At 41.6% G+C, this 13,578-nt stretch overlaps 1 protein-coding gene across 3 annotated transcripts in view; it reads right to left on the reverse strand.

Annotated features, from left to right (window-relative positions):
- Positions 1-676: 676 nt before the first annotated feature.
- Positions 677-13,578, reverse strand: part of CHD6 (chromodomain helicase DNA binding protein 6) — a 2,211,516-nt gene continuing 2,198,614 nt past the window's right edge. For all 3 annotated transcript variants that reach the window (XM_044090190.1, XM_044090189.1, XM_044090188.1), the window contains one exon: positions 677-3,514. In XM_044090190.1, the coding sequence (XP_043946125.1) occupies positions 2,633-3,514 (882 nt within the window). In that variant the 3' untranslated portion in view covers positions 677-2,632. The remainder of the gene's footprint in view (positions 3,515-13,578) is intronic.

Here is a 13,578-nt window from a genome sequence, read left to right on the forward strand (position 1 = left end):
TCTGAAAAAAAAATGACTGCGGATATACTTTGTTTCTGCCCCTGCTGCTTACTGACCATCAGGGCTTGGCCCATTCATTACCTATACCAAGAGAGGTCATCAATTTAGGCAGCCAAAACAGGTTGTTTAAGTTTTGCTTTTAGCAGCCTTAATCCCACTATGCATGCCAAGGATTAAGGTATGCAGTGGGAAACAGAGAGGACATGTCATTTGCTTCTGTGAGTAGCACAACCCTAAGGAGCGCCCTACCTCAACTTGAAAGCCATAATTGTAGAAACAACCATGGGAATGTGCACCCACACCCTCTCTCAAAGGTGAGTCACTCCTCTCCTCCCCCATGCCAACTTCAGCAGGTAGGTGCCCAAGCTGTTAATCAAAACTGGGTCACCTGGATTGTAGTCAGTGTTTTATGAATTTATTCTGTAAAAAAATCTGGCGAAGTTACTTACTATAGTGGGTTCAGAAATTAAATATAATTAACAAAAGGTGTATATAGTCTTTTTTCTCCAAAATATCTGATTAACAGAAAAACTAAAAACTATCCAAAAATGACCTTTATAAAAGAAGTGCCGTGCTATTTCTAATAGTAAGAAATACTGGCCTAAACTGGTTAAAATAATTGCACCATTCCATCCACTTTGAGAAAGAGAAAATGGCAAGATTTTATACTAACATGTTTTGCTGTTTAAAAATTCCTTCAGGTTTTAATACAACTGTCATTTCTAGAACCTTTCCAAGTCAATGTTCTTAAAATGTGCACCATTACATTCAAAACCAGAAAAAAAAGCAAACAGATTTCTTTGAAACATTTGTCAACATATACATTTATAACCCCCAAAGTACATAAGATGCTGATAAAGCATCATAAATAAATAAAGGAAACTGAAATATATGACTCTTAGACATTTGAAGCATCTGATAAATTAGCAACAAACTGTAACATAAAATTACAAAACAGTCAGTCCCAGCCAGTGACTACAACTGCACTTCAAGGGCTGCCCGTTACTTTCTCATTATATTAATGAACATTACACAAGTTAATATTACAGCCTCACAGCTCTTTAGAAGAGACACCCTCTGTGCAGTCTGCATAGGTTTTACTGGTGCTTCACTTTCTTTCTACACACCAAAGACATGCCTTAAGCAAATCAGTCCTCCTCAAAACTGCCAGGAGGTGTGTAAATGGGGATCCCATCCAGGATTAGTTTAGTGCCCAGTCAGTGCCGGAATAACTTCCATCTCCCTTGCAATGCATATAGTGGGTGCACACAAAATGAATTAAGTTTTTAACACAGAACTGCAATTAGCTAGGGACTCACCAAAATGGATACGAGGGATGGAAAGTTCTGGACCAGCAGTACATCCACAAATAATGACCTAAATGTACGTGAACTGCCTACTGATTTGTCTTTACATGCACCTACTGCAATTTTTAGTGAAGTGCTCTGCTGAGACTTTTGGAAAAGAGGAAGAATTAAAAAAACATGGAATTAATGACAGAAGAAAATGCTGCCAGATACCAGCCCTGGTTAAAAGAAGGTGCAGAGTTGAAATGTTCTGGTCAGGTAAATCAGATGTCCAAGTGGAACTATCATAATAAAGCAGCCACTGAAACAATATGTGAACTTACAAATACTTAGTTGTAAATGACTGTTTTGGAATACAGATCCTTCTTTTGAAGTTTGTTTGTCCAATGTAAGTGCTGGGAATGTAACATTCTAAAACACTATTAAATCAAACCGTCATTTTTGTCCTTTAAAATTTAGGTGCATTAACATTTGATGATTTCTGCACAGAATGGTGTCAAAAGCTATAACATGTAACAAAACATCATACAGCTACCCGCTATATCAGTAAAAAAGAATATATATTTTATAAACATTAACTATATATTTTTTCTATACTACAATACTAGTAACTGCTGTAAAACAGCTATCTTCCATCCACATGTTTTACTGTTCTTGTGCCCATGCATGCCTTGGTACAGCCTGTGCTCAGTGCAGTTCACTTTCTGGTTCTATTTACACACCTGAATGCTGGGTGTCATATACAGTTTGAACAGGGCAGAAGCTTACACATGCCTCAAGTTTTCATTATTCCCCCACCCCAAACCAAATGGCACAATAAAAAAAATAATAAAAATCATTTTTACTGCAGTGTAAGGAACAACAGATGTTCTATTGCACTAACAATCAAAACTATCCATTAAAGGGGTGAATGAGTATTCAGTGAACTTGTGTGGGAATGGATTTCTTTCTGAAAAGCTCTACTCACAAGAGGACATTCTAGGAAAGCAAACAGCAATAATATGCAAATTCAAAAAGCAATGTCAACGCTTTTGTTTCCCCCTTGGCAGAGTTTACTTTTCATTATTTAGTTACTACCTATGTTGACCAGAGCTATAAATGAACATCAAAACAAAAAAGCCAGTGCAACCCTCTTCTTTGTTTAGGCTGTATTCCATCTAGCAAACATGGCATCACATTCAATATTTTACACAACCTGTTTGTGTGATGTCTCCGAAGAGAGAAATGGGGTGGTTTCTATAAGGGTGAATGAGGCATTAAATGTTATGAATCTACAACAGACATGATCAACTAATGAACAGAAAATACAAATATGAACACTTTTCTTATAAGTTTTTGTCATTCTCTTGTATACACTGTTCCACTTTTGTTGTCCCACTTGTTTGAGCAGCAACATTGTCATTGTCTCTGCATCCTGCCTTTTCTTTGTCTGCGTCCCCTGAATTTGTAGCAGCTTCTGAATCCTCCACTGGTTCTTCTTCCTTTACAGTCATCTTCTTTTTCTTCCTTTTCAGGCCATCAGCATTAGCAGCATCAGAATGTCTACCATGCTGCAAGCCTGACAGTGCCACATTTAGCCCTGGTGAAAGGAACATGGATGGGTAGATCAAGCCTGGTGACATGCCTGGGATGAGAAATGGATTAAAAGCTACAGGATTACTATTTGTTACTGTAGGTTCACAACAGTCCGAAAATGAGCTTGACACTGGACAAACTTTGTCTTCAGATGAGTTTGCTTTCTTTGCATCCACCACACCCTGTTTGTTCTCTACATTTTTTTCTGTGTTTGAAGTACTACTTTTAGTTGTGCTTGCCAATGTTGGTGAAGTAGATGTGCATGCTGTAGTCAATGATGGGTTCAGAAAGCCGCCTACACCAAACATCTGCCCAGGAAGCATCATAGGCAACATATTAAGGCTGTTTTTGGCTTCCTCACTGGTAGAAACTGCTGCAAATCCTGCTGGAAAACCCACCAAGCCTGTCAGTGGTATACTCTGCATATTTCTCATATTTTGGAGTCCTACGAGGTCCATTCCAGAGATCAACCCATTCATAAACAGTGGTCCCACAGGAGAAGCAGCATTAGCCAGGACACCAGCTGCTTTGATCATTTCACTTCTTGGACGTCTCCCTCTCCTTCTCTGGCCAGGGTCTTTCAGAACAGGCTCGGTGAGAATACGGTTAAACTTGTTTTCTGGTAGAAATCCCTGAAAACAGAAAACTCAGATAATTATCTCAAAAAGACTGCAATAAGCAGTTTAAATTTCACTTTAATCTCATAGCACAGTGAAAAAATACAGCAAACAGAATCTAGTTAGAATATTTAGCACAACTTACAAATGATGATGTAACCTGTACTTGGTTATCCAGGTACTATCATACTTTCTAGTGCTGAATCAGATGAACTCCATACACATCTCCATTCCAAAAGAAATATGGGTCTATATTAGAAGACCGAAAGTTTAAAATTGCGAATGCTCTAAAGAGCGAAAATGCTAGACTTCGAAGTGCTTTTTTTAGATCGCAGTACAGTGAAGATTGGAATATTTGCCGTTGCCTCACTGTAGTGCGATCTTGGAGTTGGAATATATATTTAGCATGGGGTGGCGCAGCCCCCCACAATAATGATTTAGTGGTCTGGCATTTTCGCTCTTTAGAGCGTTCACGATTTTAAACTTTTGGTCTTCTAATATAGACCCAAGAAATATTAATCTCTGGGTAACCATTTGAAGTGTCAGGACCCACTTTAGTGAGTTCCAAAATTCTGAGAATGAATGGCCAATAAAATCAACATAAATATACTCAAGTCTGAAATGGCCATTTCTAGGAAATTTTGGAGTGTGCGTGTGTGTGTGTGTGTGTGTGTGTATATATATTTATATATATATATATATATATATATATATATATATATATATATATATATATATATCTATATATATATATATATATCTATATATCTATATATATCTATATATATATATCTATATATATATATATATATATATATATATATATATATATATATATATATATATATATATATATATACGGTATTAGTTATAGAGGCTCTGGGGTGGGGGGAGAGCCTGTCCCCTGCAAAAAGAAAAAAAGTTGAAAAAAGGAGAGTGATGTTCAAGATTAGCTCTTCTCCCACATTTTCACCCCCCCCCCTCCTGCATACTGGCAATCTGCATTAAGAGTGCTGACAGGGATCCATAATCATCCTACATTGCTTTCTTTTCAGGTGTGTCACAGCATTACAACTTTCATAATTCTTCCTCCTATAGAAAAAAAGTCTGGTTGAGCTCTTCCAGTTTGTGTAATTTACAAAAGAAAGCCATGCTTGTTTGTGTCAGCTTTCAGTGAAAGTAAACTATGACTGTATATACAGGCGTGGACACTGATGATGTGCTAGTGGTCTTCCCCAAGCTGTAAGCTGTGATAACACCAGGAGAAGTAAAGGCTATATAATTTTCCTCAAGATTTTACAAGCAGAACCTAAAAAAGAAAAAAAATGCAAGTATGTGTTCTCTGTATTGCCTGTCATTCTTTTAATATCTTACTACTTGCTTAATCCAAGGTAGGGCACTGTGGGGGAGAAGGAGCTTATCCTGTCTCTCAATGGCAGCAAAGCTTAGAAGCTTACACTGTATGGGATAACAACTAATTGCAGGACAGACAGAGAGTACACACATTCTCTCTGCCTCACCATGCTTACTGGCAGTTTAAAGGATCACTCAGTCGCTTATAACACATCTCAGATGAGGGAGGAAACAGAAGTACCCAGTGAAAGCAAGGAGAACAACCAGATTGCACAGAGAAGGAACCCCAGCTAGGAATCAAAATTGAGAACTGTTGTTTGACAATGCCACAGCTGAAAAAGGGCAGTCTGGATCTGCTCTTCCTAATCAGATATTAAAAACAAAACAAAAAAAAACAAGTAAACCATTGCATTTTTAGTGATGAATGAATAAGCTTCACAAAAACAGTACAGTCCAAAACAACAGAGCAGAGAAAAAATGAAAGAGCCATTGAGCATATACCAACTCCATTCAGTCACAACAAGCAACACAGAAGACAGCAGTGAAGTCACTACTAAGACTTCCAATAAAAAGATGAGTAAATGTACTGCACTGCATTGTCAGTTCAGAAGGGACTGTGTAGGAAAAAATGGCTCAGTATGAAATCTGTCTTGGAGGCCTAGATGTATACAGTTTCTTCTTCAATGCTCTCACATTAGAGGCTACAAATGAATACCATTTGCATCTGTAAGATGCTAAGCAGACAACTGCAGTTTGTCTCTCTAACTAGGAGTGATCAAGAAACATATGACTAATGGCTGACCACATATGTAACTTAAAATGTGAAGCACAGGTAGTGGAACACATTTTGGTCTAAATTTAAAAGACACTTAAAACAAGCTGCCCAATACAAATGTTGTACTTCAGGGAGCATTAACTGTAATTTCTCTTACCTTGAGTTATGTTACAGATGAACTGAATGGAACCTACTTTGTTAAACTGTGTAGAATGCTTTCACTTTTTTTTACACTGTAAATGTGTTTTAAAACTATGTTAGAGCACTGTCACTTCAAAGTAAGAGGTTTTCTAGTTCGGTTCTTGGCTGAGGTGCCATCTGTGCCAAGTCTGCACCATCCACCCCATGTTCATGTGGGTTTTCTCAAAATGCTTTAGTTTACTCTCCGATTCCAAAGATGTAGCAGCTAGATTGGTAACTTTTAAATTATTTGTAGCTGTGGGTACATGTGTGATATGGAAGAAAGGCCTGTCAACCTATTTCCATTCAAGTCCCTTGCCTAGTACACCCTGTTGATGGCGGTGGCAGCTGCAGCTTTTAAGTATTTTGTATGTTCCTGAAATGTGTTCATTGAAATCAGTGACCTACCCCAGTAAGCAAATAATTTGCTAAAAATAAGTAGACCCTTGGACATGACCAAAAGCAAGCCACTTTAAACACTGAATATTCTATTACCACATATTCCACTGTCCTTCTCACACACACACTTCCATCTACCAGAAAGCCTTGCAAATGTACCAACACTGTGCTGTTTAGCATTTGCTGGTGCTTTCTCAAGGGAGACATTGAAAAACTGAGATCAACTTGAAATGACTCAATAAACTGCAATGATGATATTTGGAAAAAAAGATGGTTCAGAAGTGGCTTCCATGCTCCATTTTGCAGAACAGACTTTTTTTTTATTGTTGGAGACAATGAAGCTTTATGTATACCTCATTGGTGTTCCCCTCCCTAGATAAGCAGCTGTTTGCTGTCAAAATAATCCTGAACCTTAGCAGTATACAGCAAGTGATTATTTCTTACCAGGCATCACCTATACTCCTAAGAAAAGGTAGTGACAACCCAATTATCATAAACCCAGAGCTTCAAATGCACCTCCGACTACAAATAAAGTACAGTTTTGTACCTACCATAAATGTAGATGTTCGAGTGCTAATACAGCTGCAGTCATAACATATGGGTTCTCCTGCCGTCAGGCGGGTCCTCGGTCGGTCGAATTCCAAAGTCTAGGTCCAGCGTTGGTTGTCGTCGCTTCTTCCCTGACGTCAGTGCGACAGGGGTATAAAGGAACCAGCTGACGCCATTTTCTTCAGTTTTTCTTGCCCCAGATGTCAGGTGCCCCCAGAAGGAAGGCAATACATAAATTTGTGTAATAAAGCAATGCCATATAATCAAAATACAATAGTGCAAGCAAATACATCAAGAATGAATACCCCAATCAGGTTGCATGAGGAGGTGTTAGCCAATAGGCCTGTCCCAAGAGGGGAAGGAGGGAGGGAAACCTGGACTGCAGCTGTATTAGCACTCGAACATCTACATTTATGGTAGGTACAAAACTGTACTATGTTCATCGTGCATACATCTGCAGTCATAACAGATGGGTAGAATCCCAAAGCTAAGAAAGGGGTGGTAGGCACTAGGTGGAACTAGGGGGAGCCAGAATGCCCTGCAAGACTGCAGTGGCAAAGCCCGCTCTAGATTTGGAGTATAATGGAAGGTGGTAGTGCTTGGAGAAGGTACACACAGAACTCCAAGTGGCTGCTTCCAAAATATCTTTGGTAGGAACTCCTCTGAGAAAAGCTGCAGAGGTAGCCGTGGCCCTTGTGGAGTGAGATCTGATGCCTATAGGTACAGTTTTGCCATGAAAAGAATAGCAAAAGCGTATGAGTGGGCTATCCATTTTGAGATTGTCTGTTTGGAAATTGGCTTTCCTTGAGCTCCTATAGCATAGGACACAAAGAGTTGTTCTGATTTTCTGAAAGGCTTTGTTCTGTCCAAATAATAACGCAGTTGTCTGTGGATGTCCAAGGAATGTAGTAATCTCTCCCCTTTGTTTTGAGGATTAGGATAAAAGGTAGGTAAGAGTATAGCCTGATTCAAAGCTACCCTGGATACCACTTTTGGGATAAAGGACGGGTTGGTTCGTAAGGAAACTCTGTCCTGATGGAAGATGATAAAAGGCTGCTCAGCCATGAGAGCTTGTAGTTCCGATACCCTACGAGCTGAGGTAATAGCCAGAAGAAAAGCAGTTTTCCAGGACAAATATTGCAAATATGATGAGGCAGCTGGCTCAAAAGGAGGCAAGGTCAGCTTTTCTAGAATGAAATTGAGATCCCAAGCAGGTATTGGTTGTTTCCTTGGGGGTTTTAGATTCTTAGCCCCTCTGAGGAACTGTCTTAAGAGAGGGTGAGAGAATAAGGGTGGATCAGTGTTGTATTCTGCAGAAATGGCTGAGGCATGGATTTTGATGGAGGAGAATGAAAGACCACTGCTTAACAGCTCAGCTAGATACTGTAATATTTGAGGTAAATTCAGTTTTCCAGGATCCTGGCCCTTTTTCTCATTCCAGACACAAAACCGTTTCCATTTTGCGGAGTAAGCTTTTCTAGTAGACGGAATCTGGCCTCCAAAATGACATCCTGCACCTCCTTGGAGAGTAGGGTCTGTTGTGATGCTAAGGAATCTTCCATGCGGCTAGATTGAGTGTTTTTAGCTGACTGTGAAGAGTTTTGAAGCTGTGCTGAGTCAGAAGAAGAGGCATTAGAGGCAGGGTCCATGGTGGGGAATGCGTCAGGCTCCTCAGGAGTGGGTACCAGTGTTGTCTTGGCCAGTCTGGAGCAATGAGAATCATCTTTGGTCTGTCTGCTCTGGTTTTTAATAGAACTTTGGGCAGCAGAGGAAGAGGTGGGAAGGCATAAACTGTCATTGATGTCCAAATGAAAGAGAGAGCGTCCACTCTCCAGGCCTTTGGATGAAAAATCCTTGAGCAGAATTTTGTCAATTGGTGATTTTTGTGGGAGGCAAAGAGATCTATGTCTGGCCTTCCCCATGCTTGAATTATCTCTGTAAAACTTGAGGATGCAACTTCCATTCGTGTGGATCTGTCATATTTCTGCTTAGGTTGTCTGCCAGCGTGTTTTCCTTGCCTGGCAAGTACTGTGCTTGAAGTTCGATTTGTAAGTCCAGGGCCATGTTCCAAAGTGACATGGCCAGCCTGCATAGGGGGTATGAATGGGTTCTTCCCTGTTTGTTTATGTACCACATTACTGTGGTGTTGTCCGTCCTTATCAGTAGTTGACCTGGTTGCAGAAGGTCTTTGAAAGCTATAATAGCATTTATTACTGCTAGCATTTCCTTTTGATTGATGTGAAGGTGCTTTTCTTTTTGGGACCATTTGCCCTGAATGCACCGATCTGTCATGTGCGCCCCCCCAGGCGTAGTCAGAGGCGTCTGTTGTGATGACTTGATTTGCTTGAGGCTTGCTGAATGGGAGACCTGTGTTTGTTTGGCATGCTTGAGCCCACCACAGAAATTCCTTTTGAAGACATGGAATTAGTGGTATTATTGTTTCCAAACTGTGGCTGTGTTGAGACCATAGGTTTTTCAGGTACCATTGAAGTTTCCTCATATGCAGCTTTGCACATGGGATTAGTAAGATGCAAGATGCCATGAATCCCAGAGCCTGCAGGATTTTCCTTGCAGTCAGCCTGGTGCAATTTGCTAGTGTTCTGAAGTATTGAGTTAGTTGCCCCTGCTTCTCTGGCGTGAGGTAGGCCATCTGGGTGTTTGTGTCCAAGTTGGCACCCAGGAAAATTATTTTCCGAGAGGGTATTAGTCTTGATTTCTTTTTGTTGACTGTGTATCCCAGAGAATTCAACAACATTATTACATACGCCAGATGTTTCAGAAGTATGTGCTTGCTGTCCGCTTGGATCAGGCAGTCATCCAAATAGGGGTATATTTGTATCCCTTGAAGTCTGCAGTAGGCAATTACTGATGCCAGGCATTTCGTGAATACTCTGGGCGCAGTAGATAAAAGGGCAATGCAGAGAATTGATAATGGGTTGAACCTGCAAGAAATCTGAGGTATCTTCTGCAATTTTGTCTGATTGGGACATGCAGGTATGCCTCCTTGAGGTCCAATGTTACCAGCCAAGACTCCTTGCCCAGCATGGGAAGAAGCTGCTGTAGAGTGAGCATCTTGAATTTTGGTGCAGTAGAAATGTGTTTAGGATGGATAGGTCCAAAATAGGTCTCCAATCTTTTCCCTTCCTTGGTACCAGGAATAGTCTGGAATAAAAACCTCGACCTTGTTCGTGAGTAGGTACCTCTTGAATAGCTTTCATGTCTATGAGATCTGAAATTTGTCTTTGTGCCTCTGCCCTTTGATTGTGTGGCAGGTTTGGCATGCCTCTCATTTTTGGAAGGGTGTGAAAATGGAATCTGTAGCCTCTGTTTATAATGTCCAGGATCCATTTGTCTTTTGTGACAATATGCCAATTTTTTGAAAATAATGCCAGTTTTCCGCCTAAGGGTGCTGCCATTTGAGCCTTGCTTGGCATGCAAAGGGGAAAGTCATTGGGCTTGCTTTCTGAATGGCTGCGAGTTATCCTCACCACCTCTTTGTGTAGGAGCTTGCCATTGTCTGCCTCTAAACGATCCTTGGGATTGCCCTCTGCCCCTCGGGTGCCTGTATCTACCTCTTTGGGGTCTGTCCGTGGCTGGAAAGGACCAATTTTTGGAAGGCCAATTTCTACTGAAACGTGGGAGTTGTACCTGTAGAAAATCTTTCACTGTTTGCATTGATTTAGCCTTTTCCTCCATTTTCCTTAATACCTCCTCAGCATTAGCACCAAATAATACATCCTTTTGTAGAGGGGCATCTAGTAATTTAGCTTTGACATGATCTGGTAAGGTTTGTTCCTTGAACCAGGCATGTCTACGTATGACTGATCCTGTAACAGCAGCTCTACATGCGGCCTCTAGAGCATCAAAACCACATTGTAAGGTATGTTTACCCACTTGTTCTGCACCATGCATCAAATCTTGCAACTCCTTCAAGTCTGGTTGTTCAGGTTGTGACATTTTACTTCTCAATTGTGATAACAGAAACTGTTGGTACTTCAGCATATGGAACTGACAGTTTAATGCCCTCATGGTTAAGGTGGCCGAGGTATATACCTTTTTTCCTCACCTTTCTAAGGATCTGGAATCTCTCTCGGAAGGTAATGGATTCTTAGCAGTGGAGGCCTTAATTCCCTTGGGGCCCTGTGAGATAGTTTCTGGGTCAGCAGCATGGCTTTTGTATAGAAATTGGTGTGAGTCAGGAACCCTGTAGTACCTGTCAGGCTTGACTGGGGCTGGAGGTAGAGAATCCGGGTTCAGGCAGGCCTCCGAGTACACATCATCTAGTATGTCCAAGACAGGAGGTATAGCCAGAGGCCTGTGCTGAGGTAGCAAGAAAAATTCCCTAAGCCTTTTCTTGGAATCTGAATAATCTTGGCCTTCCCAGTGGAAGTGTTCCCTTAAGGTATGCAAAGTTTCCCCAAATGAGTAATCCTCTGGGGGGGATACAGAGGGAATGGACTCCTCTGCATCAGAGTCTTCAAAAGGGGAGTAAGAATGTTCCTGTTCATCAGAGTGCTCTGATATAATGGAGCCCTGATCAGAGGAGGGGGATTCTTCCTCCACTCTGGGCCTTTTGTCCGGGGGGGGGGGGGGTTGAGAACCCCTGATAAGAGTAATTAAATCCTCGGCCATTTTAAGCATCTGTTTTTTAGGCATGGGGCCTGGAGATGGGCCCTGTGTAGCTTGTTCTCTTAGAATGCATGGCTGCTTTAGACTTAGTGAAAGCCTTGATGGAAAAAGAAGAGGAAGGTCTGAAGACACCTTGAGAGGAGGTAGACCTGTCCACATTTTGAGATTCACCGCCGAGAGTGGCTTCGGTATCTGTAGTCGGAGTGTGGGCCAAGGAGCCTGCGACCTCTGGCACAGGAGACACCACCAATGAAGTGTCGTCGGTAGTCAGGGGCTGCGTAGGCGCCTCGCTGAGAACCGGACCACCTGTAGTCGGCTTTGGCGTGGTGTCGGTAGAGGCCGCGGACCTCGTGTGTCGGTCCTTATCTTTGCGCTTTTTAGACAAAACTGGAGTCAGAGTATCCGACGACATAATATAGTTAAATTTTTTGCCAAAATAATGCTGGGCGAACTCCGCCCGACGCTTAATGGTGCGTTTGTTGAATGTAGCACAAAAGCGACAGACCGAGATGTCGTGGTCTGGGCCTAAACAAGGAATACAGAGGGAATGGAAATCCTTATGCGGTATTTGCTTCCCACATGAAATACAATTATTAACTTTGTCTGACATCGGTCTGAGGCAAGAAAAGTTTCCCCAATGGGGTACTTAGCTTTCAAGAAGACTTCGGTTGCAAAATTTTCGTAATTTCAGGAGCTGGCCGACCGGCACTTGCGAACTGCTTCTGCTTCGGGCACCGCGCGGCAAGAAAGACTGAAGAAAATGGCGTCGGCTGGTTCCTTTATACCCCTGTCGCACTGACGTCAGGAAAGAAGCGACGACAACCGATGCCGGACCTAGACTTTGGAATTCGGCCGACCGAGGACCCGCCTGATGGCAGGAGAACCCATCTGTTATGACTGCAGCTATATGCACGATGAACATCTAGTCTATTACACCTACCTATTACATGACTCCCAAGTGAAGGAGCATCTTTCACTTGTCAATTTGGATGGAGGCAATCTTAAAGGCAGACGGGACTAATTATTCAGCAACTACATTTTAACTCTTGTCATTTTTCTCTTTGGTTCCTGTACATTTACAAGCTGTTGTCTTAGGCATAATCAAAGTTACTTCATAGTTCCTAACCCTCCATTATTACCATAGTGTTGTGCTACATACCTCCACACAAGTCATTCTGGCTACAGCCATCAGGCACTATTTTGGTGATCCTACATGTGCTGACACACAGCATCCTAACACAGTCTTCCCTAGCCTCTGCTAGGAGTCACCAGTGCAGCAGGTCCTCCAGACTCCCTCATTCCCAGAATGAGTGAGCTGATGCTAGCCACTCACTTCCACCTTCTCCAGTTGATTCTCCAGTATCTGAGCTGCAGTCAGAGCGTCAATACGGCATGCAAAAAAAAAAACTCCAATAAAGGTCTAGAACAAAACCTACAACAGAAACACCCAGAATACGAAATTTAGAGCAACTAAAGCATTTTAAGTCACAAAGGTAGGGACAGCATACCTCTTGCCAGTTTTTGAAAATATGGACATGGCCCATGTACACCCACTTAAAGACCTATGCATTTCCAGATCAGATTCCTCTCTGTTGTCTTTTAAATGTATACCCAAAAATGCAGTAGTACAGATTTTTCTCACATAGACTCATTTGAAGCATTGTTCGTCCTGGCTCAAGGTGCTTAACTGGCTAATAAAGAGATTTTCCTCCCTATCTGTCTAAGCAGAATGCAGTTCATTAGCTATTCTAAGACACTGCATTAGGCAAAGAAAAAAAAAAAAGAAAAAGCTACTCAACTTTTTAACTTGGAACTAATGGATAACTTCAGGTGATGTAACAGCTTTCAAAAAAAAGTGTAAATCACAGCCAGTTGAGTCACTATCCTCTCATTCACTGACACTACCTTGCTCTGTTGTGCTACGCATAAGACAGGATGCATTGCTTTCTGAAATACGGCAAACAGGATTTGCCTATGTCACAACTGATAATTCAATAAAGGTGTTAAAAACATAAGGCAAACAGGTTGCCCCTTTGATTTCCCACTCCTGAATGTCTACAGAGGACTGTACAAGTAGCTCAGGAAGTCCTCCAGCTCATTTATCTTTCCAGGATATGAACAGCTGATAGTGATGCCTCTTGTCTATAACTCTATGTATGTGCCTCATGGTAGCCCACATACCAAACAGCAGCTT

Source organism: Protopterus annectens, chromosome 12.part0 (assembly GCF_019279795.1).
Source record: "Protopterus annectens isolate FY-2018-M chromosome 12.part0, PAN1.0, whole genome shotgun sequence".
In the NCBI taxonomy this organism is placed as follows: Eukaryota; Metazoa; Chordata; order Ceratodontiformes; family Protopteridae; genus Protopterus; species Protopterus annectens.